The sequence below is a fragment of the Triticum aestivum genome, chromosome 2B (assembly GCF_018294505.1).
Source record: "Triticum aestivum cultivar Chinese Spring chromosome 2B, IWGSC CS RefSeq v2.1, whole genome shotgun sequence".
Classification (NCBI taxonomy): domain Eukaryota; kingdom Viridiplantae; phylum Streptophyta; class Magnoliopsida; order Poales; family Poaceae; genus Triticum; species Triticum aestivum.
Genome location: NC_057798.1, coordinates 49,861,010 through 49,887,141, shown reverse-complemented (window position 1 = coordinate 49,887,141; position 26,132 = coordinate 49,861,010). Strand labels below are relative to the sequence as shown.

The 26,132-nt window shown below is 46.9% G+C and overlaps 2 protein-coding genes across 2 annotated transcripts; one reads left to right on the top strand and one right to left on the bottom strand.

Annotated features, from left to right (window-relative positions):
* Nucleotides 1-12,482: 12,482 nt before the first annotated feature.
* LOC123040340 (uncharacterized) lies at nt 12,483-15,288 on the bottom strand. Its single transcript, XM_044463214.1, has 2 exons — nt 15,086-15,288; nt 12,483-13,716 (listed from the first exon to the last, which is right to left on the bottom strand). The coding sequence occupies exons 1-2, from the start codon at nt 15,198-15,200 to the stop codon at nt 12,809-12,811; spliced, it is 1,023 nt and encodes a 340-aa protein (XP_044319149.1). The 5' UTR covers nt 15,201-15,288; the 3' UTR covers nt 12,483-12,808.
* A 5,039-nt stretch (nt 15,289-20,327) lies between these two features.
* LOC123043389 (40S ribosomal protein S6) lies at nt 20,328-22,797 on the top strand. The gene is made up of 6 exons (XM_044465811.1): nt 20,328-20,486; nt 20,621-20,685; nt 21,531-21,588; nt 21,680-21,788; nt 21,878-22,150; nt 22,334-22,797. Exons 1-6 carry the CDS (start codon nt 20,481-20,483, stop codon nt 22,573-22,575), a joined length of 753 nt encoding a protein of 250 aa, XP_044321746.1. The 5' UTR covers nt 20,328-20,480; the 3' UTR covers nt 22,576-22,797.
* Nucleotides 22,798-26,132: the final 3,335 nt, after the last annotated feature.

The following is a 26,132-nucleotide window of genomic DNA, read 5'->3' as shown; positions in this document are numbered from 1 at the left end:
GCTCCTCGATGTTCTGCGGTCCTCCTTGATGCCCTTGCTGGCCTTTCTTCAGCAGCTACTCCCGGTGGCCTTCATGCAGCTTACTGGTGTCCTAAGGTGCGGCAGTATGGAGGATGTTGTGTGCTCATTGGCTTTGGGGTGGTGCTCTGTGGTTGCTCCAGGTCTCGAGGTCGGCACCTCTTCTGCTCTAGGGTGAGCGCTTCTCAGGTCTGCTGGGTCGACGCCTTTCGATCCAAGGCGAGAGGGAAGGGTCCCTATGCGGCACGAGAGGAGGAAGATGCTTCGATCTCTTCATCCTAGGCGTCAGCCCAGTTCATGCCCACACTCTGTTTTAGCAGGTCCTCATCCTGCCTGATGGTCGCTTCCCTCGGTACCTGTTCGTTGCGGTCTTCTGCTAGTGCAAGCTTTGGGCTTTGTTTTAATTTTCTTTCAAGCTAGTGCGCGGCGTTGAGTTGTAAGCTCCCTAGAATGCCCCCTTGTATCATTGAGCCGATGTGGCCTGTTGTGTGTCTGTAATTCCTGGCCGGTTGATGGCTTTGTTAATTCAAAGTCGGGCTCTTCGCGAGCCTTCGTTCTAAAAAAAAGTTTCTACCTACTGGTTTGGTCTCTAGATTGCATGATGTTATGTTACTTTAGAGCACTGGGTTACCGTAGTTGTGTTAAATCTGTTATCAAACACTTAGTTTCAGATACATGACATGTCTGATTTGTTATCACCATTAGTGTATTTTCATGTATTTTTTACTAGAAGATTTTGTGCAGATTAAGCACAGGGTTATAAAGCTCTGCACTGCTGATATTTGTGTTTGGAAAATTTGTGCACTTAAGACTCCATGATAACTCCCACTAGGGCGACTCGGGCGGCCAGAAACCTAGCCGCCGCCGCCGCAAACTCCCTCCTCCTCTCCCTCCGCCGCCGCCGGAAGATGCCGCCGGGCTAAGCCCGGGGGGCGACGGCGGTGGCGGAGGATCTCCTCTCTCGCGCGTCTCCGGGGTGGGGCGGACCCCAAGGCGTGTGGTGGCGCGACCGATCTAGGATCTGTGGCGCGGCGGATGGCTGCAGGCGGTGGGAGGCTGGCCCATCCTCGGACGGCGACGGCTTGGCGCTGCGGATGGCCCTTCGGGCAGCGGCGGCGGCGGCGGTCAGCGGCGACCAGCTTGGCTGCGATGGCGTGCATGCTGCCTTCAGATCGGCGACGGCGGCATGGAGGGCCTGCTGGTTTCATCGGCGACACCTTCGATCAGATCTGTTCTGAACAGTGCAGCCGGCGGTGGTGGTCGTCTCTTCCGTCAGAGGTGGTCGGCCTGAGGCTGGGTGTTCGGATCTCGGGATCCGTCATCTGGCACCAGCTGCGAGTCGGGAAGATGTAGTTGCCGGTGAAAACCGAGCCGACGGCGGGCGATGGCGGCGTTCCACGTCGTTACCTTGATGAAGGCATCGTCATGTGACTACCGTCGACCCACTCGTATTGCTCCGGGGGAAACCCTAGGATCTGGTGTTCCAAACTGAACAATGGCGGCACTGCGGTGTCGTTTCTCTCTTGGGAGCATCGTTTTATGGAGCAGCGCTGGAAGTCAGAGGCAGGAGGTGGAGCGGCTTCGTCTTGCACGGAGCTTCGATGGAGATGTCAAGTCATGCCTGACCGACAGGTGCTACGCTTGGTCATGCCTGGTCGGTAGGTGCTACGCACGACAGATCCTCCAAGGGCTTCAAGCTGTGCTGGCTGGTGGTACTTGGCAGCATGGCGTTGAGGTGTATTAGTGGCGACCGTGACGTGTTCAGCTATTTGCGCGCAGGGAGGAGGTGCCGTTGGGCGCCGTGGTGGCGTCGACGATAGCTGGACCAAGCAAGGTTGATGCATCAGTACAGTTCTGAAGATGGAGCGGTGGTAGTTAGCGGCGGCGGCCTCTGAGAGCACGCCGGACCAGTGTGTGCCCCAGACCCGGCAAGTGGCTAGGTTGGGGTCTCAGGTCTTAGATGTTAGGCTTGGCTGCGATGTTTGTTTGGTATTAGGCCCAGGTTATATGCGCCCCTTCATCAACTCGATAGGTGTATTGCTTAGACGGCGGCTTTAGTCTTACTGTTGTATGACTTTGTAAGGTCTTGTTAGAATAATTAATAAAATGGCCGTATGCATCGCCCAGATGTAGAGGCCGGGAGTCATCCTCCTTTTCTAAAAAAAAAGACTCCATGATAACTGCTAGCCCCTGCAAGATGGCTATTGTGGAGCATTTTACTTTTGTTGCTTGTGTTAAAGATAAAAGGTTGATATGTATCATTACAATCTATAGCCTTGCAGTTTAATTTTGCCAAGGCGCAGTTTAATTTTGCCATCGTAACTCTAGAATTCTGGCACCAACAGCAAAGAGGCTGTGATTTCATTAGCTTGAATTCGTATTTTTTTTCTTCTTCTGAAAATTATGGGTGCAAATCATTATGGTGTATGTTGAAATTCCAATCTTTCACGTGGATATATCCAGAAAGTCATTACTCCTGCTCTTTCGCCCGTTATAGTGCATTCTTTTTTTTAGAAGAACAGGGAGGCTCCTCCCTGCTTCCATTGCTCGAATGAAACCAAATACTGACATCTCTTTTTATCCATTTTGGTGACAAGTATTTTCGGACGGAGGAAGTACAATCGTTGCATACAATCAGCTCACTGAAAGGAGCAGTTCGAAAAAAAGCAAACCAAGCTAAAACAAAGGCAAGAGTCTGAGATTACATAAGCCACAGTCCAGAAGCGAGGCAAGGGAACTAAAAAAAACTGCTGCGTGCATGCGATTTTGAGTGACGAAAGGCCCTCCGCTGCTAACAACAAAAGGTATGGAGAGATACAAAAGGTATGGAGAGATAGGATCTCCCTGTTGAATTCCACGAGATGGTTTAAACTCCTCCAATTTAGTTCCGTTGAACATAACAGAAAAAGAAACAGAGCTCACCAGATTCATAACAACCGAAATCCAAGGTGCATCAAAGGCAAGTTTCTCCATCATTGCCCTCAAATAGCTCCACTCAACCCTGTCCTATGCCTTCATCATGTTCAACTTGAGTGCATAGTAGCTGTTATTTTTAGACCTACTCCTTTTCATAAAATGTAAGCACTCATAAGCCAAGATAATATTGTCTTTGATCATCCTCCCCCGGGACAAAGGCCGGCTGTTACTCAGAAACTATTTCGGGCAAAATCTCTTTCAAGCGATTAGCCAACACCTTTGATGTTATTTTGTAGAACACATTACAAAGACTAATGGGACGAAATTGAGATAAAGTATTGGGTTAGATACCTTCGGGATAGGACTAGGAGTGTATCATTAATGCATTCTGCACTTTCCTCTCCCCGAAGAATACCAAGAATAGCATCAGTGACGGAAACGCCGCAAACATCTCAGTGTCTCTGGAAGAAGTGCGTTGGGAAGCTGTCCGACCCCATTGATTTTGTAGGGAACATCTGAAACAGAGCTTCTTTCACCTCTTCCCGTTCATATGGCACTGTGTTGTAGGGTGAAACCCTAGAGGGGATCTTTTCACACTTGGAGGGGGAAAAGGAGGAAGAACACTCAAGAACACACGGCACAAAACACTCAAACAAACCCAAATATCACATCCATAGCATACTTGAGATCCACAAGATTACATGAACAATTCAAGGAAAATAGCACTAGGTAAGTTCTTCCCACTAGGTGAGGTCTTGATGATGATCTTCTCCAAGAGGAGGCCTTGACAATCCAAAGGATTCTTCCCTAGGTGGGGGCTTGATCTCCAAGAGGAGGGGATACAAGGAGCAAAGCTCTCTTTGGTGTTCTAAAATACTTTCCTATCCTTCCAAATGAGCTAGGTAAAGAGTATATAAAGGCTAGGGACGGAACTTGGAGAAAGAGGGGTACAAAGGACCAAAAAGTCCCTAAAATGCGTAGCCACGGAGGAAGGGTCCGGGCACCCGGGGAGGAACGGGCCGGGCACCCGGACCGATCAGAGACCTGCGCTCAGGCGGGACCGGACACTCGGTGGCAAAGGGGCCGGGCACCCGGCTATGTCAGGGGCTGGCTGGAGTGTGGCCGGGCACCCGGCAGCGGCACCCAGCAGTTGGTGGTGCAAGGGCGGGCACCCGGGGGCCCAAGTCCTGGGCACCCGGGGGTGGCAGGCGGCTGGGCGAGGGGCCCGGACACCCGGAGCCCAAGGGGCCGAGCGCCCGGGGCAGGCGGAGCAGCGCCCAGGGGAGGGTGGCCGGGCACCCGGGGTGTCCAGGGGGTTTCACCTCCTTGCTCCCTTCTTCATTCTTCTCGTTCTCCTCTCCTCTCCCTTGCTCTGTGGGTGCTCGAGTCTCCGTCTTCTCCTTCTGACGATCATATTTTGGTGCCTAAGAATGCATAGCGAGTCTCTTTGAGGTAGAATCCAATTCTCATGTGAAACCGAACGAAACTCGAAGAGGATAGAATTGATCTCGTTCTCGATGTTGTGTGCACGTGCTCTTGTCATTGGTCCTCTCGGTGCTTGCGGTGGTGATGGAGTGTCGGTGCGGGTAGTCGACGGATGCTCCGCATCATCTCTCCCCCCCCCCTTGGGAGAGATCCGTCCATGAATCGTGCTCTTCATCACCATGGTACTTGGCCAAGTCTTTGACGTTGAAGATGTCGCTAACGTTGTACTTGTCACGTGGGATGTCGACCTTGTAGGCGTTGTCGTTGTAGCATGCGAGCACCTTGAATGGTCCGTCGGCTCTCGGGAGTAGCTTGGACTTGTGTTCCTTGGGGAAGCGGTCCTTGTGGAGATGTATCCATACTTGATCACCCGGTTGAAACACCATCGAAGACTTGTTGATGTTGAGCTTGGCAGTGAGTCATTGTACTTGGCGCTCGATCGTGGAACGTGTTTCTTCATGCATCTTCTTGAGGTAGGCGGCTCTTGCACTTGCATCCATGTTTGCTCGTTCTTGAAGCGGTAGAGGAAGGATGTCCAATGGCGACAAAGGGTTGAAACCATAGACAACCTCGAAGGGGGACTTGCCAGTTGTAGAGTGTCTTGCGCGGTTGTAGGCGTACTCGGCGATGGGTAGGCACTCCTCCCACTCCTTGATGTTCTTCTTTATCAACACGCGTAGGAGAGTTGCAAGCGTTCGATTGGTGACTTCCGTTTGGCCATCGGTTTGAGGATGACACACCATGGAGAAGAGTAGCTTGATTCCGAGCTTGGCGCATAGCGTCTTCCACAAGTAGCTTAAGAACTTGACGTCTTGATCCGACACAATTGTCTTTGGCACACCGTGCAACCTCAAGATTTCCCTACAAAAGAGATTGGCAACATGTGAAGCATCATCTATCTTATTGCATGGGATAAAATGAGCCATTTTAGAGAATCGATCCACAACAAAAAAAACGGAGTCCTTGACATTTTCAGTCCTAGGTAATCCAAGCAAAAAATCCATGCTAATATCTTCCCAAGGTTGATGTGGAATAGGTAAAGGCATATGTAAACCATGGGATTGAGATTGTGACTTAGCTTTGCAACATGTAGAGCACTGGTTGGTGAAGCGGGCGACATCGTGAAACATCTTGGGCCAAAAATAGTTCTTGGAAAGCGTTGCAAAAGTCTTGTTGCGTCCAAAGTGTCCCATGAGTCCACCTCCATGAGCCTCTTGCAAAAGTAACAAACAAAGAGAAGACTCGGGAATGCATAGTTTGTTAGCTCTCATAAGATAACCATCTTTGATATAATATCGTTCCCAAGAAGTATGTGTCACACACTTAGCATAAGGAGTAGCAAAAGTCACATCAGGCTCATACAAATCTTTGATATGATCAAATCGAACAACATTCAATTCAAGTTGAGTAAGTAACATGCATTTGCAGGAAAGGGCATCCGCCATAACATTCTCTTTGCCCTTAATGTACTTGATCACGTAGGGGAAAGATTCAATAAATTCACTCCATTTAGCATGCCATTTATTCAATTTGGTTTGACCTTTGAGGTACTTAAGTGTCTCATGATCGGTATGTACGACAAACTCATGCGGTCTAAGCTAATGCTCCCAAACATGCAACACACGCACTAAAGCATACAATTCTTTGTCATAGATGGGGTAATTGAGTTGAGCACCGGATAGTTTTTCACTAAAATATGCAATAGCTCGTTTTTCTTGCATCAAAACTCCACCAATTCCATTACCACTTGCATCGCAATGAACCTCAAAAGTTTTGTCGAAGTTGGGTAAAGCAAGATCGGAGCATGAGTAAGAAAAGATTTGAGCTCATCAAAAGCGGTAGATTGCAAAGGTCCCCAAACAAAAGGAGCATTTTTCTTACTCAAGGCATGCTAAGGTGCGGTGATGGTGCTAAAATCTTTCACAAAGCGATGACAGAAACCCGCAAGGCCAAGAAAGCTACGCACTTGTTGCAAATTAGTGGATTGGGGCCAAGTTTTAATTGCTTCAATTTTAGATTCATTGACATGGACACCCTTTGAGGAAACAATGAAACCCAAGTAAACAAGCTTGTCAACACCAAACATGCACTTTTTCATGTTGGCATAGAGATGTTCCTTGCGAAGAGTTTGCAAAACAGCCCTAACATGATTTAGATGATCTTTGATGGATTTGCTAAAACAAGTATGTCATCGAAGTAGACCACAACAAACACTCCAATGTAAGGATGAAGAACAAAATGCATAAGGCACATGAAAGTACCGGGAGCTTTCGATAAACCCATAGGCATAACCAACCACTCGTACAAGCCAAATTTTGTTTTGAAAGCGGTTTTCCATTCATCACCTTCTTGTATGCAGATTTGATAATAGCCACTTTTAAGATCAATTTTGAGAAAATGGTGGCGCCGCTAAGTTCATCTAGCATATCATCTAGGCGAGGAATGGGATGCCTATAATTAATGGTGATAGCATTAATAGGTCTGCAATCGGAGCACATGCGAAAACTACCATCTTGCTTGGGCACAAGTATAACCAGAACGACACAAGGGCTTAAGCTTTCATGTACATGTCTGTTGTCGATGAGTTGTTGTACTTGCCATTGAATCTCCTTAGTTTCTTCGGGGTTGACGCGGTAGGGAGCCTTGTTTGGAAGAGGTGCGCCGGGGATAAGGTCGATCCTATGTTCAATGCCACGTAGAGGAGGGAGACCGGGAGGTAGATCATCGGAAAAGGCATCCTCGAATTCCTTCAACAAGTTGGAAAACACTAGAGGAAGAGGATTAGGATTGTTAGTTTTTATCACCTCATCTTTGCATAGGAGGACAAAGTGGATGACACTCGATGGGTTCTCACACACTTCTCTCGTCTCTCTTTTTTTGGCTAGGAGGACTAAGTTTTTCTCTCGTGGCGAAGAGGCGCTCAATTTTGGCTTGTGGCTCTCACTTTCTTTTTGGTGGTTCACTCTCTCACTAGTATCTCCATGATGGGTGGAAGCTTGCTTGTCGGCGATCACTTGGCTTGGTGAAATTGGTCGAAGCACATACTCCTTGACTTTCATCTTGAAGCTATAGTGGTTGGTTCGTCCGTTGTGGATGACGCCGCGGTCGAATTGCCAAGGTCTTCCCAAAAGAAGATGACACACAGACATAGGAACCACATCGCACTCCAAGGTGTCCCCATAGGCATTGATCTTGAAAGAAACTTGCATCGTGTGCTCCACTTGAATAGTGCCGGAGTCGCTTAGCCATTGCACCTTGTAGGGACGAGGGTGCTTCTTCTTGACCAATTGCATCTTGGAACATAGCTCTTCACTTGCCAAGTTGTGAAAACTACCTCCGTCGATGATGACTTTGACGGAACGACCATTGATGCCGGCCTTGGTGTGGAAGATGTGGCACCGTTGGTCTTCTTCTTGGTGGTGTTGGAGCGTCAAGACCTTGGAGACCACGAGAGAGGGACTTGAATCGTTGTCACAAAAGACTTGATCATCTTCATCTTTGTTCACGTGTCGGTGCATGGCCACGTGCTCAATGGCTTCCATTTCTTCTTCACTCATCGAGTCGTATGTACCATCATCATTGAAGATCATGGTTCACTTGTTGGTGCATTGGAAAGACTTGTGTCCTCAGCCACCACATGTGAAGCACTTGAATGAACTTGTCTTGAAGGGATCATCGGTAGGCGCCGAAGATGAAGGAGTCTTGTATTTGTAGGTGCTTGCCGGAGGACGAGTCGAGGAAGGCGCAGCTTGGTTGGAACTTGACTTGTCACCGGTACTTGGTGATGCTCTAGTTGAGGTAGGAGGTGCCAAAGTCGCGGGAGCTTGAGAGGAGGAGCCGTAGGTCTTGGATGAGTACTCGGCGTATTTGAAGTCATCTTGCACTTGTCGCTCGGCCTTGGTCGCTTGATGAACTAGCTCGAGAAGGTTTGAGTATGGTTGGAAGTCGGCAATCCGCTTGATTGGGTGGTTGAGGCCGTTCAAGAAGCGTGCCATTGTTTGCTCGTCGTCTTCCTTTACATTGGCTCGTATCATGGCAATCTCCATTTCTTGGTAGTATTCTTCCACCGTCTCCATGCCTTGCTTGAGGAGTTGCAACTTCTTGAAGAGATCATGGGTGTAGTGAGTAGGCATGAAGCGGGCTCTCATTTTTTTTAAAACAACTTGAAACTTTATTAAATAGAAATAATTGTTACATCGTCTATCAAGAGAGTTACAAGATCTTCCATGGGCTCCTCTATCCAATCCCTAGTCATGGAACTTTTTGCTAATCTAGCAAGCTCATGAGCTACTTTATTCGCTTCCCTGTTACAATGTTCAAAACTGGTTTGAGGAAAATCACAGGCCATAAAAAAACAATCCTCAAAAATTGAAGCAGTCGCTCCCGCAGACTGTCCTCCGTTCTTTATTGTTTCGATGACCTCCATATTATCATAATTGATGATTAGACGATTGCAGCCCGTCTTTTGGGCCAACAGTAAACCAAATCTGAGTGTTACCGCCTCTGCTAACAGGGCATCCACACAGTGCTGAATCCTCCAATTACCACCTACTATGAAGTTTCCTTTTTCATCCCTGATAACAGCACCGCTGTGCCTCTTAGCTGATCATGATCAAAAGAAGCATCCACGTTCAATTTAACGAAACCCCTAGGAGGTCTGCACCATCCTTCATTCTTTCTCTTTGCTTTAGGAGAGTGGGCATTTACATAGTTCGATGTTATAGCCCGAATCCCCATAGCGGTTTGGGACGCTTCCTGAGACTTACCCTCATGGACTAGTTTCCATCTATTCCATCATAAATACCAAGCAGCTATAGCAATAAGTTCCCCTGCATTCCGGGAGCCCAAGATGGGTAGTTCATGATCAGGCATAAGGAGTAGGAATTCAAGGACTACCTCTCCTGCACGATCAACGACGCAGGCTTTTTTGACCACTTCATACAACCCCAAATGTTCCCACACATCTTTTGCCTCCTGACACAGAAATAATATATGTTTCGTGTCCTCTGGCCCGTCCAAACATGCTGGGCATATTGGTTGAGTTTTTATATGTCTGTTGGCCAATGTAACACGACATGGAAGAGTTCCGTGAAGCGTCCACCAAATAAATTTTTTAACCTTCACCGGACAAGCTAATTTCCAGATCTTACCCCAAATAGGATTGACCTTGCTTCTACCCATACCATTCGAGTATTCTAACTTCCTCCCATGTTGCTTATTCCATTCCTCCACATAAGCTGATCGTACAGTGAATAAACCGTTTGTTGTATAGCTCCAAGCAATAAAGTCTGACATATTATGCATAGGGATCGGGATCGCTAGGACTCTATGGGCATCAATTGGCCATAGAGTTTGTCTCACCAAATCTTCATCCCAGCCATTAGTGACTGGGTTAATAAGATCAGAAACTTTCGTCAAAACATTCCCCCTTCTGGGTGTAATAATTTTCCTATCTGCACAATTTGGGATCCATGCATCTCTCCATATGTAAATATTTTCTCCTGTTCCCACTCTCCATATATAGCCATTCTTGAGAGAGTCCACTCCCGCCATAATGCTTTGCCAAGTAAAGGAAGAGCCCTTCTTTAATACCACGTTCATCAAATCACCTTCGGGGAAATACTTGGATCTTAGGATTGTTGCACATAATGATTCAGGATTATCCACAAGACGCCATGCTTGCTTCGCTAATAACGCCAGGTTAAAGCAGTGTATATCACAGAAACCCATTCCTCCTTGTTCTTTTGGAACACACATCTTCCACCATGCCATCCAATGCATCCTTTTCTGATTGTCCTCGTCGCCCCATCAAAATTGCGACATCGCGTCTATGATTCCTTTGCAAATCTTTTTAGGAATTTTAAAGACGGACATTGCATATGTTGGGATAGCTTGAACAACAGACTTAAGCAAAATTTCCTTTCCACCCGTCGATAACAACTTTTCTTTCCATCCACTAATCTTCATAATAATATGATCAATCAAGAACTGAAAACAATCGTTTTTGTCCATGCCCACATTGGCAGGTAATCCCAAATATTTATCATTAAGTGCCCCAGTCATAATATTTAGAATTGTACAGATTTGCGCTTTGTCCTCCACTTTTGTATTGGGACTAAAAAATATGCTGGATTTTTCGACACTCACCAACTGCCCCGAGGCGGCACAGTAAGAGTTCAGAACCGCTCTAGGGGCCTCCACATTCATTGCATTTGCTCGCATGAGGATCAATGAATCATCCGCAAATAATAGATTGGAAACTGAGGGAGCTTCCCTACTGGCCTTTATGCCAGAGATATTTCCTCTCTCCTCCGCATCTGCTAAAAGGGCAGTCAGGACCTCTGTACATAACAGGAATAAGTAGGGTGAGAGGGGATCCCCCTGCCTTAGCCCTCTAGTGGGTTTGAAGCTATCGCTCTCCTATGTATTAACCCGAATCATGTACTCCACCGAGGACACACATTGCATAATCAAATTCACCCAGTTTTCCTTGAAACCCAGCTTCACCAAAATTGCTTTTAAAAAAGACCATTCCACTCGGTCATAAGCTTTGTGCATGTCCAACTTGATTGCACACAGCCCCTCCCTCCCTGTTCTTTTCTGTTTTATTGTGTGGAAACACTCATATGCTACCAAAATATTATCTGTGATTAGTCTCCCAGGGATAAAAGCACTCTGAGTTGGGCTGATAATGTCTGACAAAATTAATTTCAGACGTGCTGCATTTTTGAAATAACCTTATACACCACATTGCATAAACTAATAGGTCTAAATTGAGTAACCTTTTCTGAGGAGTTAACCTTTGGGATCATGACAATTGCAGTATCATTTCAGCCTGCCAGTATTGAACATGTATTCACCGCCTGTAGTACTTCTTTTGTCAGGTCCTCTCCCAACATAGACCAAAATCTCTTATAAAAAATAGCGTGAAGACCATCTGGACCTGGCGCTTTTAAATCACCAATGTCAAATAAGGCTTTCTTAACTTCCTCTTCCGTATATGGGGCCATGAGGGCCCTATTCATTTTATCTGTCACTTTTCTTTTAACAAGAGAGAGAACTCCTGGGTCTGGTTGTGAGACTTCTGGCGTGAAGAGTTTTGAAAAATACCCTTTAATATAATCCTTCATTTCCGTACCTTGCACCCAGACTCCGTCATCCCCAAGCAACTTTTTAATCTGGTTTCGTTTCTTTCTAGCCGTTGCCGCGTTATGAAAGAAAGAAGTGTTGCGATCCCCATGTAATAACCAATTTGCACGACCACGATGTACCCAATGAATCTCCTCTTGTTCCAGCAAATTTTCAATGAGAACCAAAATCTCCTTTTGTCGTCCTTGGGAATCCACATTCATAGGGCCTCTCCGTAGTTTTTCCAACTCTTTTTTTAGCTTTTTTATTCTCTGTTTTGGGCCTCTCAAAACCTCACGGTCCCAAATATGCAGATCTGACTGAAGCGCACGAGTTCGATCAGCGAGCTTTGGCCTAATACCCATCATTTTTGCCTTTTCCCATGCTGTACGAACAATTTTGCCGACTGTTTCCTCCTTGAGCCATCTAGCTTCAAATTGTTTTACTCGTCCCCTTGGGTGGACGATGGTCAAAATATTCTTGTTAAAATATTCAGTATCCAGTATGAGTGGACGATGATCAGAATGAACATGTTCCTCATTAATTAACGCAGCCCAAGGGAATTTGTTCACCCATTCCACATTGCACACCGCACGGTCAAGCCTCTCTCTAGTATCGCCTCTCCTCCAAGTGAAAGGGTCACCAATACAACCCATATCCTCGAGGCCACACTCTCCTAAACAATTACAAAAATATCTCATGATAGCATTTGGTCTTGCATTTCCGCCCTCTTTTTCTGATGACAATAAAATTTCATTAAAATCTCCTAAGATCACCCAGGGGTGATGACCCAGATTATGTAAATTCCTAATATTATCCCATGATTACTTACGATCACTCCAAGCCGGATGACCATAAAAACCAGTGAACCACCAATGTACAGCATTATCATTCATAAAAAGGATGTCAATAAAATGAGACGACGCATAGTTTGAAACAACTTTATTCAACTTATTATAGTACAAGACTAGGCCACCGGCCCGACCATCACTCTCTATTACAATCATCGAATCAAAAGATAAAGAACAACGCAGCTCATCTGCTTTACATTTATTCAAGTGTGACTCTGAGAGAAAGATCAAATCAGCCTTGGTACGCTGCTGGAGCTCCAAGAGCTCACGAACTGCCATGGGGGAGAGCATGCCACGACAGTTCCATCCTAGGATCCTCATTTGGCCCGGCGGTCCTCCTCCTCGGAGGCCGCCGATGCGCCATCATCTCCAACCGACTCCCTCCTCTATTGCATGTATGCCTCCTCCTCCTATGTTTCCTTTGCTACATGTGTGACTATACCATCCCCATCCCTCATAGTGTCAACTCTACCCATACAGACTCTCTTGGAAGAAACACTCATGTCACCATACAGCACACGCTCATAGCTATCCATTTCCCTCTCAAAAGAAAATTTTTGGTCACTCCCTGTTGGTGGAACCCCAAAAGGATCACCCCTCTTTTTTCCTATGATCTCTTTTCGAGCACTCTCAGCTTTCTCATCCCCTCCCTTCTTTTTACCTTTCCTCTCCTTTCTTTTTGCGTTGCCCTGCATAGGATTCTTTTTAGCAGTAAAAGTAAACACTCCAGACTCCATGGCCGTAGCTGGGCTAGCTAGCCTTGCAGCCACAGCTCCTGTAAGTGCCTCAAGCACCCCAGGCTCAAATAAAACCTGATTATGCGTGTTAAAAGTGTCAGCCGCATCAAAAACGGCATTAGCTGCACCCTTTGAGTGGATCCCTTGGCCCTCCTGGCCAATAGGACACTCCGGACTGGCAGCAGCATTAGCCATCACTTGGGAATATGGGGGTGCTCCCAGGTGTAGCCGCACATGGCCCTCCTGGCCTTGGTGCAGTAGTGGTGCAGGGGCACCCAAGCGTGCACCCTGGTCCTCCTGACCAGGGCCATCACCCCGCTTAGAATGCAGGGACGCCCCAAGTAGGCCCTCCTGGCCAAGTGACAGCACCCCCCTGATGGGCGCACTCCTGGCCGCCAAACCTTGGCCCTCCTGGCCAAGGCTAGCGTGCTTGGGTGGTCTGCGATCTGGGTCCGCCTGACCCGAAGTAGCTACCATGGGCGCTGGCAATGAAGGCACCTGCCCCCGGCCCTCCTGGCCGAGCGAGTGGCCTCCCTGGACTGGTCCTCCAGTCGCTAGGATAGCCGAAGTCAAGGATGCTGCTGCACATTTTTCTTTCACCGTGAGGTTGTTTACAGCCTTAGTAACCTTGACCACCATACCTTCAGTTGCCTTGGAGGTATTTTTGTTACTAAAGCCTGTGTACAAAAGATTTCTTCTACTAGATGTGTTGCCTTTCTAGTAGGCCTCTACACTGAGATTTTTTTGAAAAGCAGGTACTCTACTCTCTTTAGGAATCCTACAAAACCTTTCTGACATATGTCCTACAAGTCCACAACACTCACAATACGACGACAACTTTTCATAATGAACATCAAATTGGAGTGCTTTCTTGCTGCCTAAGGGAGTGAACTCTACCCTATTTTTGATTGGCTCATGCAGCGGGATTTTTACGCGAATACGCAAATACTTCTCTACGATCAGGTGATTCTGATGGGAGACTGTTATCACTTTACCGAGTTGGTCCCCTAGAGACAAACCCACCTCTTCTGTTTTAAGCTCAAATGGTAGGTCACGAACCTGGGCCCATATAGCCATGGCACCAAGATCCACCTCCGTCAGGTTACCCTTGTCATCAAACTCAGCAAAAATGATCCCGTCGCACTTATGGTGCCAAGGCTGGGCCTTCAGCATGAAGCGTCTGTCCACATCGGCGGAGAAGTTGAGGATGAACCTCTCGTCGTCGCTGTCCACCTCCTGAACGGTGACCTTGCCTTGCAGCCTCCATGCCGACGTAGCACGGAGGTCATCGGCGAGGATGTATGGATGTACTTGGAAGGGCGATAGAAATCGCCCTACCACCAGGTAGCCACTAATAGCCCTCCTCGCGGCCTTCATGTCGATGATCAGCGTGGAGCCATCCCCGCGAGGCCGCCTTGCCACCTTCATCCCCTCACCCTCAGGCGAAGGAGCCCAATCAGAAGAACCCCTCCCCATGGTCGCTGGTACAAAACCTGAACCCTGACCCACTTCCTTCTCCGCCTCCCCTCTCCTCTCCATCTCCCTCTTTCTCACTATCCCAACCCGTCCAGGGAAGAACACTAAGAGGGAAGCCAGGAATTCTAACTGTGACAGATGAGCTGGTAACCCGAGACTCACCCCTCTGATGAAAATATAGTATTTCCCCTCTCCCAAAATCATCACAACCAGGACGAGAAATATGCACTTAACGAGAATTAAAGGATCATAAATGTGCAGTTTCCATAATAAAATCCCACTAATTTCTCTGTTTTTCTTTGATGTACAAGAAACGCTCCTCCCCTGATTTCTCTCTTCCTTATCCAAATCTCTCAAAGAGTAAACTTTTCTGTAATCCTGAGCATTAATCCTCGTTTCCAAATTACTAGCGCCCAAAATCGGGGCCCCTATCCCGAACGGGATCAAGGCCAGAGAATCACCACATGGCCGTACCTCGGATTTGTTGCCGTTGAAGCCGCCCGTCTTCACGCTCCCTGCCTCGGGTAGAGCCTTTGCTGGATGCACGCGCAACATCTCCTCCGCACGCCTCTTCATCTGCTTCCAGCATCTCTAGATCGCCACAGGATCCGCCTTGATTCCGCCTTGATTTTTCCCCAATCCAGCTCGCTCGCTGCGCCCCCGATGGAAATCCCCGAATGCAGATTTTGTGAGCTTATGCATCCGGGCCTCACTATCCTAACACTCCAATGTTGCTTTGAGATCTGTGCTACACAACTACCTTATTACATGGAATTTTCTCTTTTTTGTTCCTCTCATATAAAACATGCCTTGAACTTCAAACTTTGCAGTACAACATAACTTTGTAACTAGAATGTGAGATAAAACTTTCAGATTTTTTTGTCCGACATAAATATGAAAAATAAGATTTTTTAATCAAATAAATCTCATTTTGTATATTTATGTTGGACCAAAAAATCTGTAAGTTTTATCCCACATTCTACATAGAAAGCTTTGTTGTGCTGCAAAGTTGAAGTACAAATACATGTTCCATATGAGAGAAACAAAAAAGAGAAAATTATTTGCACGAATCGTGATGCAGGAATGAGTGGTTGGATAAGGAGTACCCGGGTGCATAGGCTCTAAAACATGTTTTCGGGAAATCCCCCTCCCAAAGGGATCGCGATGCGCCACTGATTCCGCCTGGGGCGTCGCAGATGCCCCTCCCCCGATGGGGACTCGATCCGCCGGGTCCTCCGCCGGATTCACCAACGCCATCGCTCCCTCCTTTCTATCTCCGTCGCCGCTAGATCACCTTGCGATCGCGGGAGCTCCAGGGTTTTTTTAGGTGGCTTGCTTATCTCCCTGTTTGAAGCGGGCTCTCATGACTTCCTTCATTTCCTCCCAAGTTGTGATTGGTGGTTCGCCTCTTGTATGTCGTCGCTCGATCACTTGTTCCCACCAAATGAGAACGTAGTCTTGGAACTCGAGGGAGGCCATGGTGATCTTCTTTTCCTCGTCGTAGTTGTGAAGGCATAAAATCTTGTCCACCTTCAAGGCCCATGAGAGATAGTCTTCGGGATCATTGCTTCTGGAGAACTTGGACATGGTGAACTTGAGCTTGTCGTAGCAGAGTTATTCATCATAGTAGCGGTTGTGATATCGCTCTTGCCATGGAGGAAGATCCTCAAATGCTCGTTCCTCGAGATGTCGCTCTTGGCATGGAGGAGGGTCTTGAAGCACTTGTTCCGCTTGGTGTCGTTCTTGTCTTGGAGGAGGACGAGGGATATGCGTTTGGTTGCGCCTTTCTTGTTGCTCTTCGCGATGCGCGGCTTCTTCTTGTATCTCACGACGAAGAGCTTCCTCTTGTTCTCGCACTTGGCGGTTGCGCTCTTCAATGGCTCTAGTAGCCTCGCGTAGTGCTTGTTGTGCTTCGAGTGCTTGAGCTTCACGACGTTCTTGACCTTGTCGGCTTGCACCACCAGCTTGAGGTTCTTGACGTTGCACTTGTGGAGCTATTTGCTCCTACTCCATTGCTTCTTGCGCTTGTTGTCGCGCCCTTTCACGTGCTCGAACTCGGTCTTGTAAGCCATTGCCATGGAATGGATTTTCTTGCGCTTGGCGATCTTGAGGATCATCACGATGAGGAAAGCGAGCTCGTGGAGGACTTGCATCATAAGAGGAGTAGTACGAAGATTGCCGACTTGTACGGTGGCTTGAGTGGCGCCGTCTTGAAGAAGCAGTTGAGGAAGACGGGCATCGCACGATCATGTTGCGGAGCTCTTCCATTTGTATGGTGAACTTGGCGTCGATGTAGTCGCGGTTCCTTGTTGCAGATTCACGAAGGTCGGAGGCGAGTTTCTCCAAGCGTTCACCCAATGCTTCGCTTTCTTGATGAAGCGCTCGTTGCGCGATGAAGAAGTGGTTCTTGGAGACGAAGCCGGAATCATCACCTTGCTCCTCGAAAAGTGGGTTCACCGACGAGTTTGGCCTATCCATCATAACCAAGTGGGTTGAGTAGGAAAATGAGAGAACAATACCAAAGTTACATTTTTCCGAGGATTGAGGATGTAACAAGTGTCACTCAATGTAATGCCACAATAGGAGAATTGGAACCGGGTTTGTTTCTCACACCTACAAATAAGAGGCTTATGGAGGATCTCGGTTAGGATGGTGGCAAAAATTTCAAGCAAATGTTAGTCAAGATATCGATAAGGTTGAGAAGGTTCACAAAAAATGCAAGTAAAGCAAATAGATCAAACCCAAAGATAACACTAGGAACACATGCACGGAAGATAGATGGGATCCGCACAACCAAGTAGTGAGCTCAAAATGTGCAACCACGGAAAATGCTCTTGTTGTGCGAATGCTAGAGAGACGCTAGCTCGATTGCTCAAATGGGCAAGATACGCTTGTGCACCAACCTATGAGAGAAATGTGTCGTCTTCAATCCCAACTATGCTATGTATGCGATGACCAAGATGATATAACTAAGCAAAATGGCTCAATGCTATTGCTTACAAGCTCTTTGTTTCTCCTCTTTTGCTTAAAAGCTTTCTTTTCTATGCTTGATGCTCGAGCCGAGTATGATATGAGGCAAGTATGTAAGATATGCACGGGAGAGACTTATGGTAGAAAGATGATAACACGATCACTACGGTGCACAAATAGCGTGGCCCGACAATTCTCAACTCGCTAGTCTCGATGGGTAAGCAACGCAAAATGGCTCGGGCTATCAATGCAAAAGCAAGGTAAGAAGTAAGTATCGTCGAGGTTACCATCCTTTCTTACAGTTAGTGGTGAAGATGACTCCGAGGTGATGATGGTGATGTCGATGTCACACGCTCCTAAGTAGCCGAAACACCTTAGGAAACAGAAATTGCAACTCAAAATCGGTCAAATGCGGAAGGTGGGTGTTTTTGTGATGGTTTTTTGGATGGAGTCTAATGGTGGTGGTAATGATATGAGTGGACGAGGGGATGTCAAGAGCTTCCAAACGAGCTAAAGAACAAAAAAACGGACTTGGGATTTGGGAGTTATGGTCAAATTGGTGGTGTAGTTGGGCTGATTTCGGGGGGTGCGGGCACCCAGGGGGGAGGTGCGGGTGCCCGGGGTCGGCTGGGGCAAACGGCCCGGGGGTGCGGGTGCCCGGTGGTTCGAGGTGCGGGCACCCGGTGGTCTCTGATTTGGGCGGAAAATTTGGGGGAAAAGCAAAATTCTGAGGATTTCGTGGTGGGAAGGGTGGTGATTGTTGGGGAGGAGCTAGATCCACTTGCCAAACATCAAATCCATGGACCAAAACAACCAAATCTCACAAGATCCAACAAATTGCAAGAAAATTTTTTGGGGCTATTTTTGTGGGGATTTTCGAATTTGGACGAAAAACAACAAAATCAAGCTAGCAAATGGGGGGATGGGACTCCAAGATGTGAATCAACCTTGCTCATGATACCAAGATGTTGTAGGGTGAAACCCTAAAGGGGATCTTTTCACACTTGGAGGGGGAAAAGGAGGAAGAACACAAGGCACAAAACACTCAGACAAACCCAAATATCACATCCACTAGAGTAGCATACTTGAGATCCACAAGATTACGTGAACAATTCAAGGAAAATAGCACTAGGTAAGTTCTTCCCACTAGGTGAGGTCTTGATGATGATCTTCTCCAAGAGGAGGCCTTGACAATCCAAAGGATTCTTCCCTAGGTGGGGGCTTGATCTCCAAGAGGAGGGGATACAAGGAGCAAAGCTCTCTTTGGTGTTCTAAAATACTTTCCTATCCTTCCAAATGAGCTAGGTAAAGGGTATATAAAGGCTAGGGACGAAACTTGGAGAAAGAGGGGTACAAAGGACCAAAAAGTCCCTAAAATGCGTAACCACGAAGGAACGGTCCGGGCACCCAGGGAGGAACCGGCCGGGCACCCGGACCGGTCAGAGACCTGCGCTCAGGCGGGACCGGGCACCCGGTGGCGAAGGGGCCGAGCACCGGCCAGGTCAGGGGCCGGCTGGAGTGTGGCTAGGCACCAGGGGGTCCCAAGCCCGGGCACCAGGGGGCGGCACCCAGCGGCTGGCGGTGCAAGGGCCGGGCACCCGGGGGCCCAAGTCCCGGGCACCCGGGGGTGGCAGGCGGCTGGGCGAGGGGCTCGGGCACCCGGAGCCCAAGGGGCCGAGCACCCAGGGCAGGCTGAGCAGCGCCCAGGGGAGGGTGGCCGGGCACCCGGTGTTGGAGGGGCCGGGCACCTGGGGTGTCCAGGGGGTTTCACCTCCTTGCTCCCTTCTTCCTTCTTCTCGTTCTCGTCTCCACTCCCTTGCTCCGCGGGTGCTCGAGTCTCCTTCTTCTCCTTCTCACGATCATCTTCTTGGTGCCTAAGAATGCATAGCGAGTCTCTAGAATCCAATTCTCATGTGAAACCAAACGAAACTCGAAGAGGACAGAATTGACCTCGTTCTCGATGTTGCGTGCACATGCTCTTTTCATTGGTCCTCTCGGTGCTTGCGGTGATGATGGAGTGTTGGTGCGGGTAGTCGAGGAATGCTCCGCATCACACTGTCAACATCTCGTTCATCTCTGTTGTCCCTTTAACCGGGACATGATTCAAGACCTCTTGAACTCCTTGCACTCTTTTTGATGTATAGAACACCTTTGTAAAAATCAGGTGCTAGGGCATGCATCTCTGTCGGGTCTTCAGTCAATTGTCCGTCCGGTCTCCGTAACGCTTTAATGAGGTTTTTCCTTCTCCTCATTGAGGCCCTGAGCTGAAAAAAAGCGTGTATTCCTATCTTCTTGTGAGAGCCACTGAATCTGAGACCTCTGTCTCCACATCAACTCTTCGCGAGAGACTGAGCCGGCATATCATCTTGAGATTTACGAAGCCACCGTAGGCGCCTCGTCGTCGACGGGAACGTCTCCTCCCACTGAAAGCACATCGTCGGAAATCTTGAAATAAATCCAGAAATAATGCGAGCACCAGGATTTGAACCCTGGTGGGTTGGGGATACCACTGTCCACCTAACCATCTCAACCACAGGTTGGTTCGCTCATTTACTTTTATTTCGGCATGTGTTGGACGTGTCACTCCCAAGTTTTTTTTTTGAGACAATATTTATTACTCCTTTTTTTTGAGACAAACGTGTCGCTCCCAAGTGTTGTTGATTCTTTTTTTGAGGCACAAGCCCATTTTGCACTTCAGGCCCATATCAACTTCGGAGCCCGTGGCTGGACAATAGCGGCCCACTCAACGCCCCCACCTATATAATCAGCTCCACACATTTCCGCCGCACCCTCTTCGCCCAAAACCCTACCCCTCGAGCAACCGCGCCGCCGCCGCCGCCGCCGCTCCACCCAGCGCCCGGGTTGCTCGCCGCCGGCGAGCTCGTGCCGCGACTCCACCATGAAGGTACGCGCTCCTCCTCTCCCCCCGATGCGCGCATATCTGACCTGAGACTGCGCTCTCCTCACCTCCCGATGCGCGCAGATGTGATCTTGTGCCTGTGAGGTTCCTGATTCGTGTGGTTTTTGTGTTGGTTTCAGCTGAACATCGCGAACCCCACCACGGGGTGCCAGAAGAAGGTCGAGATCGATGACGACCAGAAGCTGTGAGTCTGTTCCCCATCCCGCCCTTCGTCCTTTAGATCCGTGTCGTATAATCGCCATGCTCGGTTGCTTTTGGGAAATCGCCTTTCTGTTTAGCGTATCGTGAATGCTGTAGTCTTGTGCATCTAGTCCTGTTACTTTGTTGAATTGGGTGGCGGGGAACCATTATTTATCATTGTGTGTTATTAGGACGCTCTTATAAGTGTTATGGTGCGATTAGAATCATGTTGTAGCTTTTGATGTTGGAGCAGACTGGAATTAAACTTCTTTGAGTTCTATTGACGGTCTTCTTATAACAGTAATACTGTATCAAGGATTTTTGCTATTTATTTTATTTTCAAATGTGGTTTCAAATTGCTTGGAGCGCACTATGTTTATTTTCTCACTTTGAGCTGCAGATAAATGTATATTCAGATTGTTTACTCACGAATTGTGTATAGCAAGCGCACAGCAATATTAGACGGTTAAGCATATCCAACCCCTCCCACATTCTTAACAAGTTGATTAACGGTGAATGGATTCAAATATCTTGTGATGCTCAGTACTTTAGTTTTTGAAGAAGCATAGAAAACAATGGACCCTGTGATGCCATGAAAAGGTTGAATTGTTTTTGATCTGCTTCAAAAATGTTACACATGTCCCCATGACATGATGAAATTAGCTATTTTGAACTATTTTGTGGGCAATGTAATAAAACAAAGTAGTTTACTTCTGAAATCACAATAAGCAGGCTTTTAGTGGGCTAATCGTCAGTATATTAATGTATGTTGATTGATAATTTTTTGCAGTTGTAGTTTACTATTTTAATTTTTGGTTTGGTTATCTAACATTTTCGTATGAACTACAGGCGGAACCTTTATGACAAGAGAATCTCCCAGGAGGTAGTTGGTGATCTTCTGGGTGAGGTAATCTACTGTCAACTTCATGATGCATAACCCTTCAGCTGATGTTTTGATAGTTTTAATCAAAGATATCTGTCATTTCCTGCATTTTCAGGAATTCAAGGGTTACATCTTCAAGATCATGGGTGGCTGTGATAAGCAGGGCTTCCCAATGAAGCAAGGAGTGCTAACTTCTGGGCGTGTCCGCCTTCTGCTTCACAGGGGTATAACTTTATTTCCATGGTACTTCTTAACTACAATCTTTCCCTCTTGAATCAAACTCTTACCTATGTTTTTTGCCTCAATTCTGTAGGCACACCTTGCTTCCGTGGGTTTGGCAGGCGCAACGGTGAGCGCAGGAGGAAGTCTGTCCGTGGTTGCATTGTCAGCCAAGACCTGTCTGTTATCAACTTGGTGATTGTCAAGAAGGGTGAGAATGATCTGCCAGGTCTGACCGACACTGAGAAGCCCAGGATGAGGGGACCCAAGAGGGCTTCCAAGATCAAGAAGCTCTTCAACCTTGGCAAGGATGATGATGTCCGCAGCTATGTCAACACATACCGCAGGACCTTCCTTAACAAGAAGGGTGAGCTTTCAACTGTGTTAGCTTACTGCATTAGCTCTATTCTTGCTCCATCGTCGATCCTGATGGTGTTATTTTCCCCTCTTCCACTTTTCTTAAGGAAAATTATCATACTGCATATCTGAGCAGATTTGTGTGTCTTGTTTACTTCTTTCTTACCTAGATCACATTGATTGTTATTTCCAGGCAAGAAGGTGAGCAAGGCTCCCAAGATCCAGCGTCTTGTGACTCCCTTGACCCTTCAGAGGAAGCGCGCCAGAATCGCAGACAAGAAGAAGAGGATCGCCAAGAAGAAGTCAGAGGCTGCCGAGTACCAGAAGCTGCTTGCACAGAGGCTGAAGGAGCAGAGGGACCGCCGGAGCGAGAGCATGGCCAAGAGGAGGTCGAAGCTGTCTGCTGCCACCAAGGCTCCTGCTGCCTCTGCTTAAGATGGTTACAGTCCTTCGTACTTTGTTGGAAAAATCTACCCGCTACTTTCAGTTTTCTTGGGTTGGTAATTGATGCAGTTTTGCGTGAACATGCGTACTTTATCATCGGAAGTTTTGTTACTGGAGTAGTTTTCCTGGGTTTGTACCTGATGCAGGTTACCATGAACATGATGAGTACTCTATCGTTGTATGTTGGTTTCTACTCAAGTACTTGCCATTTAATCTGCTCGTTACTTCTGTATTATTTCCCAATTTAAGTAATCCCTCCGTTCCTAGATGCAAGTTTTTGTAGAGATTCCATTATGCTCTACATACAGAGCAAAATTAGTGAATTTGCACTCTAAAATGCATCTATATTCATGTGGAGGGAGTACTTCATGAATATTAACCTTGAGGTAAATGTTGATGGTTGACTTGTTTGGCATTTGCATGATGAAATTAGCTTGTTATAGGCAGGTGAAATGAGCTTGTCAAAATTTGAAGAATTTTGCTAAGCTAGTTTGTCTTAGTACTAGATTGAACATTTAATTGCACGAAGATATTGTTTATGGGCTCCCGTGATATCTCCTTAAGCTTCAAAACAAAGAACATTGCGAATGAAAATGGCCTGTTGGCAACTGCCAACGAACTTTGCCAGGCTGCGGATGAGTATTTGGGCTTTGCAAGTTGCACGGTGAAGGACCCCAAAAACACAACACAAACACACACACACTGATCCACCTCTCAAAAGAGAAAAATTTACTGTGGGTCACATAACTTGAGCCGGGTGACACTTTAGCGCTACTACTTCAAAAGACCCGAACTACGGTTCAAATATTTGCGCTAGTGAACGGTTCAAATATTTGCGCTAGGGGTTCACTTTGGTCCGTATGTATGATTTCGTCTACATATTCGCTGACTTGGCCGAGTCAGCGCCCGCCAGCTAGGCTTTGACCGCCACCTCGTCGAGCGCCCGCCAGCTAGGGTCAATAGTAGTCCATCCATTTTTTTTTGCGAAAACACCAGGTCGGACCGACCGCGCCGCGCACTTGGTCGGCCGCTCTCTTATCCCCTCGCTCCTCTTCCTCTCCTCCCAACCCTAGCCCAGCTCCCGTCCCTGCCGTCGTAGCCATTGCCGACGTCGACGCCCTCCATCGCCGTCGCAGCCATTGCCGAGGCCCTTCTCCGCCTCCTCCGTCCCTGTCGTCATGTCGTCTTCCAGCTTCGTCCGCTCTGCATTGCGTGGCCGCTCCGTTGCTGTACCATTGATCGGGTGCTCGGATTGCGGCGACCAGGTGAGGTTCTACCGGTCTAGCACCGATGAGCACGATGGATGGATCTTCTACAAGTGCGTCAACCACACTGTAAGTGCCAGTTCCTAGCTTCTTCTTGATTGATTCATGCCTTGTCAATTCACTATAGTTTAGACTTGCACTCTACATGTAGCTTTGGTCCACCACCAGTCCACCACCACCACCACCACCACCACCACTAGATCCCCTTCTTCTTCCTCATATGCCATCTTCAATTTCGTGCACCACCAGATCCCTTATCTCCTCTGTCCAATAGCACCAACAGATCCCCTTCTCATATTCATCCAGCAGTAACCATGGTGTCCTGGGATGATCTTCCCAGTTCTTCTAAAGATGACTCTATGACCAACAAGGTTAGTGTGCTCCCCACCCAGTCTAGGGTTTCTCAACTAGGGTTTCTCTGTAAATTGATTTCAAATGTCTCTCTTTTGTTTAGCCACCTGCCACAATTTTCTGTGAGGAATGGAGTGGCTTGGCTACAGATCTGCCTAGCTTTAGATGTGGGCATGGATCTTTGTGTGAGAAGCATGTGGCATTTGAATCTATTGATAGTGGCAGAAGGTTTCTAGCTTCTGCACAGAAGGTTAGTAATTTTTTTTGCATTTGGCAATGTTAAACAGGAAGTCATTTGTAGTATGTTTTAAGTCATTTGTGGCATTTGAATACTGGCAGTTAACTGAATTTTTTGTTTGGTCTAAATTGTTAGGAGGTACCTAAATGGAGATATGTTGAATGGGTTGACCCTGAGTGGCCTGATGCTCTGAAGATGAGCCTAGATAGTATATGGACCATGTATGAAGAGGAGAAAAACAGAGGCTCAGACAGAATGTTGTGACTGCTGAAGAAAACTTGAAGCTTCTTGATGAGAAGAAGAAGATGGAGAATGAGTTGAGGCATTTCAAGCTTGATTTTGCTAAGATGGTGGCTGAGAAGGAGCAGACAATGAGCCAATTAGGCAGCACACAACTTGCTTTCACTGATCTAAAGGAAGAACTTGAGAAGAAGAAGATGACAGACAAGTCAGTGACCAACATTCATCAGATCTTCAGGGTTAAAGCAGAGAAAGAGAGGGACCAAGCAGCGCAGGAGAGGGACCAAGTGATTCAAGAGAGGGGTGATTTGAAGCATGAGAAAAGGAAGCTTGAGTACATGATTGGTGACCTATTCAAACACAAAGAGGCCACCAGGGAGAAGATAATGAAGCTGAAGGCCATGCTGAATGAATTTGATTGAATTTGAAAAGTGACTTTGTATCTTTCCTACAATGTGTACTTTTTGTCAAATGAACATGAACCTACTCCTGGATTTGTGTCATTTTTACTTTCTGTCAATTGAAGCTAACTGTCAGTGTTTCTTATTTTGGAAAGATTTGCTCCTTTCTATGCCTGAATTTGTATGTCTGAATTTGTATTGCTGAATTTGCTGCAAACTGAACATACATACCAAATTTTGATTAAACAAAAAAAAGTAAAAATCACACAAAAAAAAGTTTTGCCTGGGTCTCGAACCCAGGACATGTGGTGTGAGGAACTGCGTCCAATGCCAGTGTGATAAGAACGGTGCTTTGCTCAAGTGTTACTTGACAACCTACTTATTCTGCTTCCCCTCCCCTCCCTGTTAACTGAATGCTTGCAGTTAACTGAATTTTAACACTTGTCTGAATTAACTGGATTTTACAGTCTGCAATTAACACTTGTCTAAATTTTACAATCTGCTGAAATTTGTTTGAAAAGATAACACCGAATTCTAACAGTTAACTGGATTTTAACAGTTGTCTGAATTTTTATAGTTAACTGAATTTTAACACTTGTCAGACAAAGTTCAGTTAAGACAAAATTCAGTGAAGACAAAGTTCAGTTAAGACACTTTTTCTTTTGGATTGTTGCCTTATATAGCAACAAGACACTTTTGGATTATTGCCTTATATAGCAACAAGACAATTTTGGGTTGTTGCCTTATGTAGCTACAAGAATGCATCAACAACATCAACAGATAACATAAAACAACATGAGATAGTTCAACTTCCACTTATATAGCATCAAGATAGTTAAACTGCCAACATAGTTCATCTGCCACTGCCACTTAGTTCAACATTGTCTTAGAAATAACTTATGTGCTTAATATACAAGCACACCTGACAAAATACACTACTTTTTAACTTATATGCTGAAAATATGTATATTTCAGCATATCTAACTACTGCCTGCAACTTCTTCATGCCTGCAACTGCATGTCATCTTCTTCAGTTCTTCAGCTTCTGGATGC

What these genes read in the sequence shown, in the direction of transcription:
- LOC123040340 (XM_044463214.1), bottom strand. Translation starts at nt 15,200, where the DNA reads ATGCTGGAAGCAGATGAAGAGGCGTGCGGAGGAGATGTTGCGCGTGCA. An exon ending in TCAACGGCAACAAATCCGAG is followed by an intron (nt 13,717 to 15,085) that starts GTACGGCCATGT and finishes AAAAATGTGCAG; the next exon opens with CAGCATCCTTGACTTCGGCT.
- LOC123043389 (XM_044465811.1), top strand. An exon ending in ATCGATGACGACCAGAAGCT is followed by an intron (nt 20,686 to 21,530) that starts GTGAGTCTGTTC and finishes TATGAACTACAG; the next exon opens with GCGGAACCTTTATGACAAGA. An exon ending in TTGGTGATCTTCTGGGTGAG is followed by an intron (nt 21,589 to 21,679) that starts GTAATCTACTGT and finishes CTGCATTTTCAG; the next exon opens with GAATTCAAGGGTTACATCTT.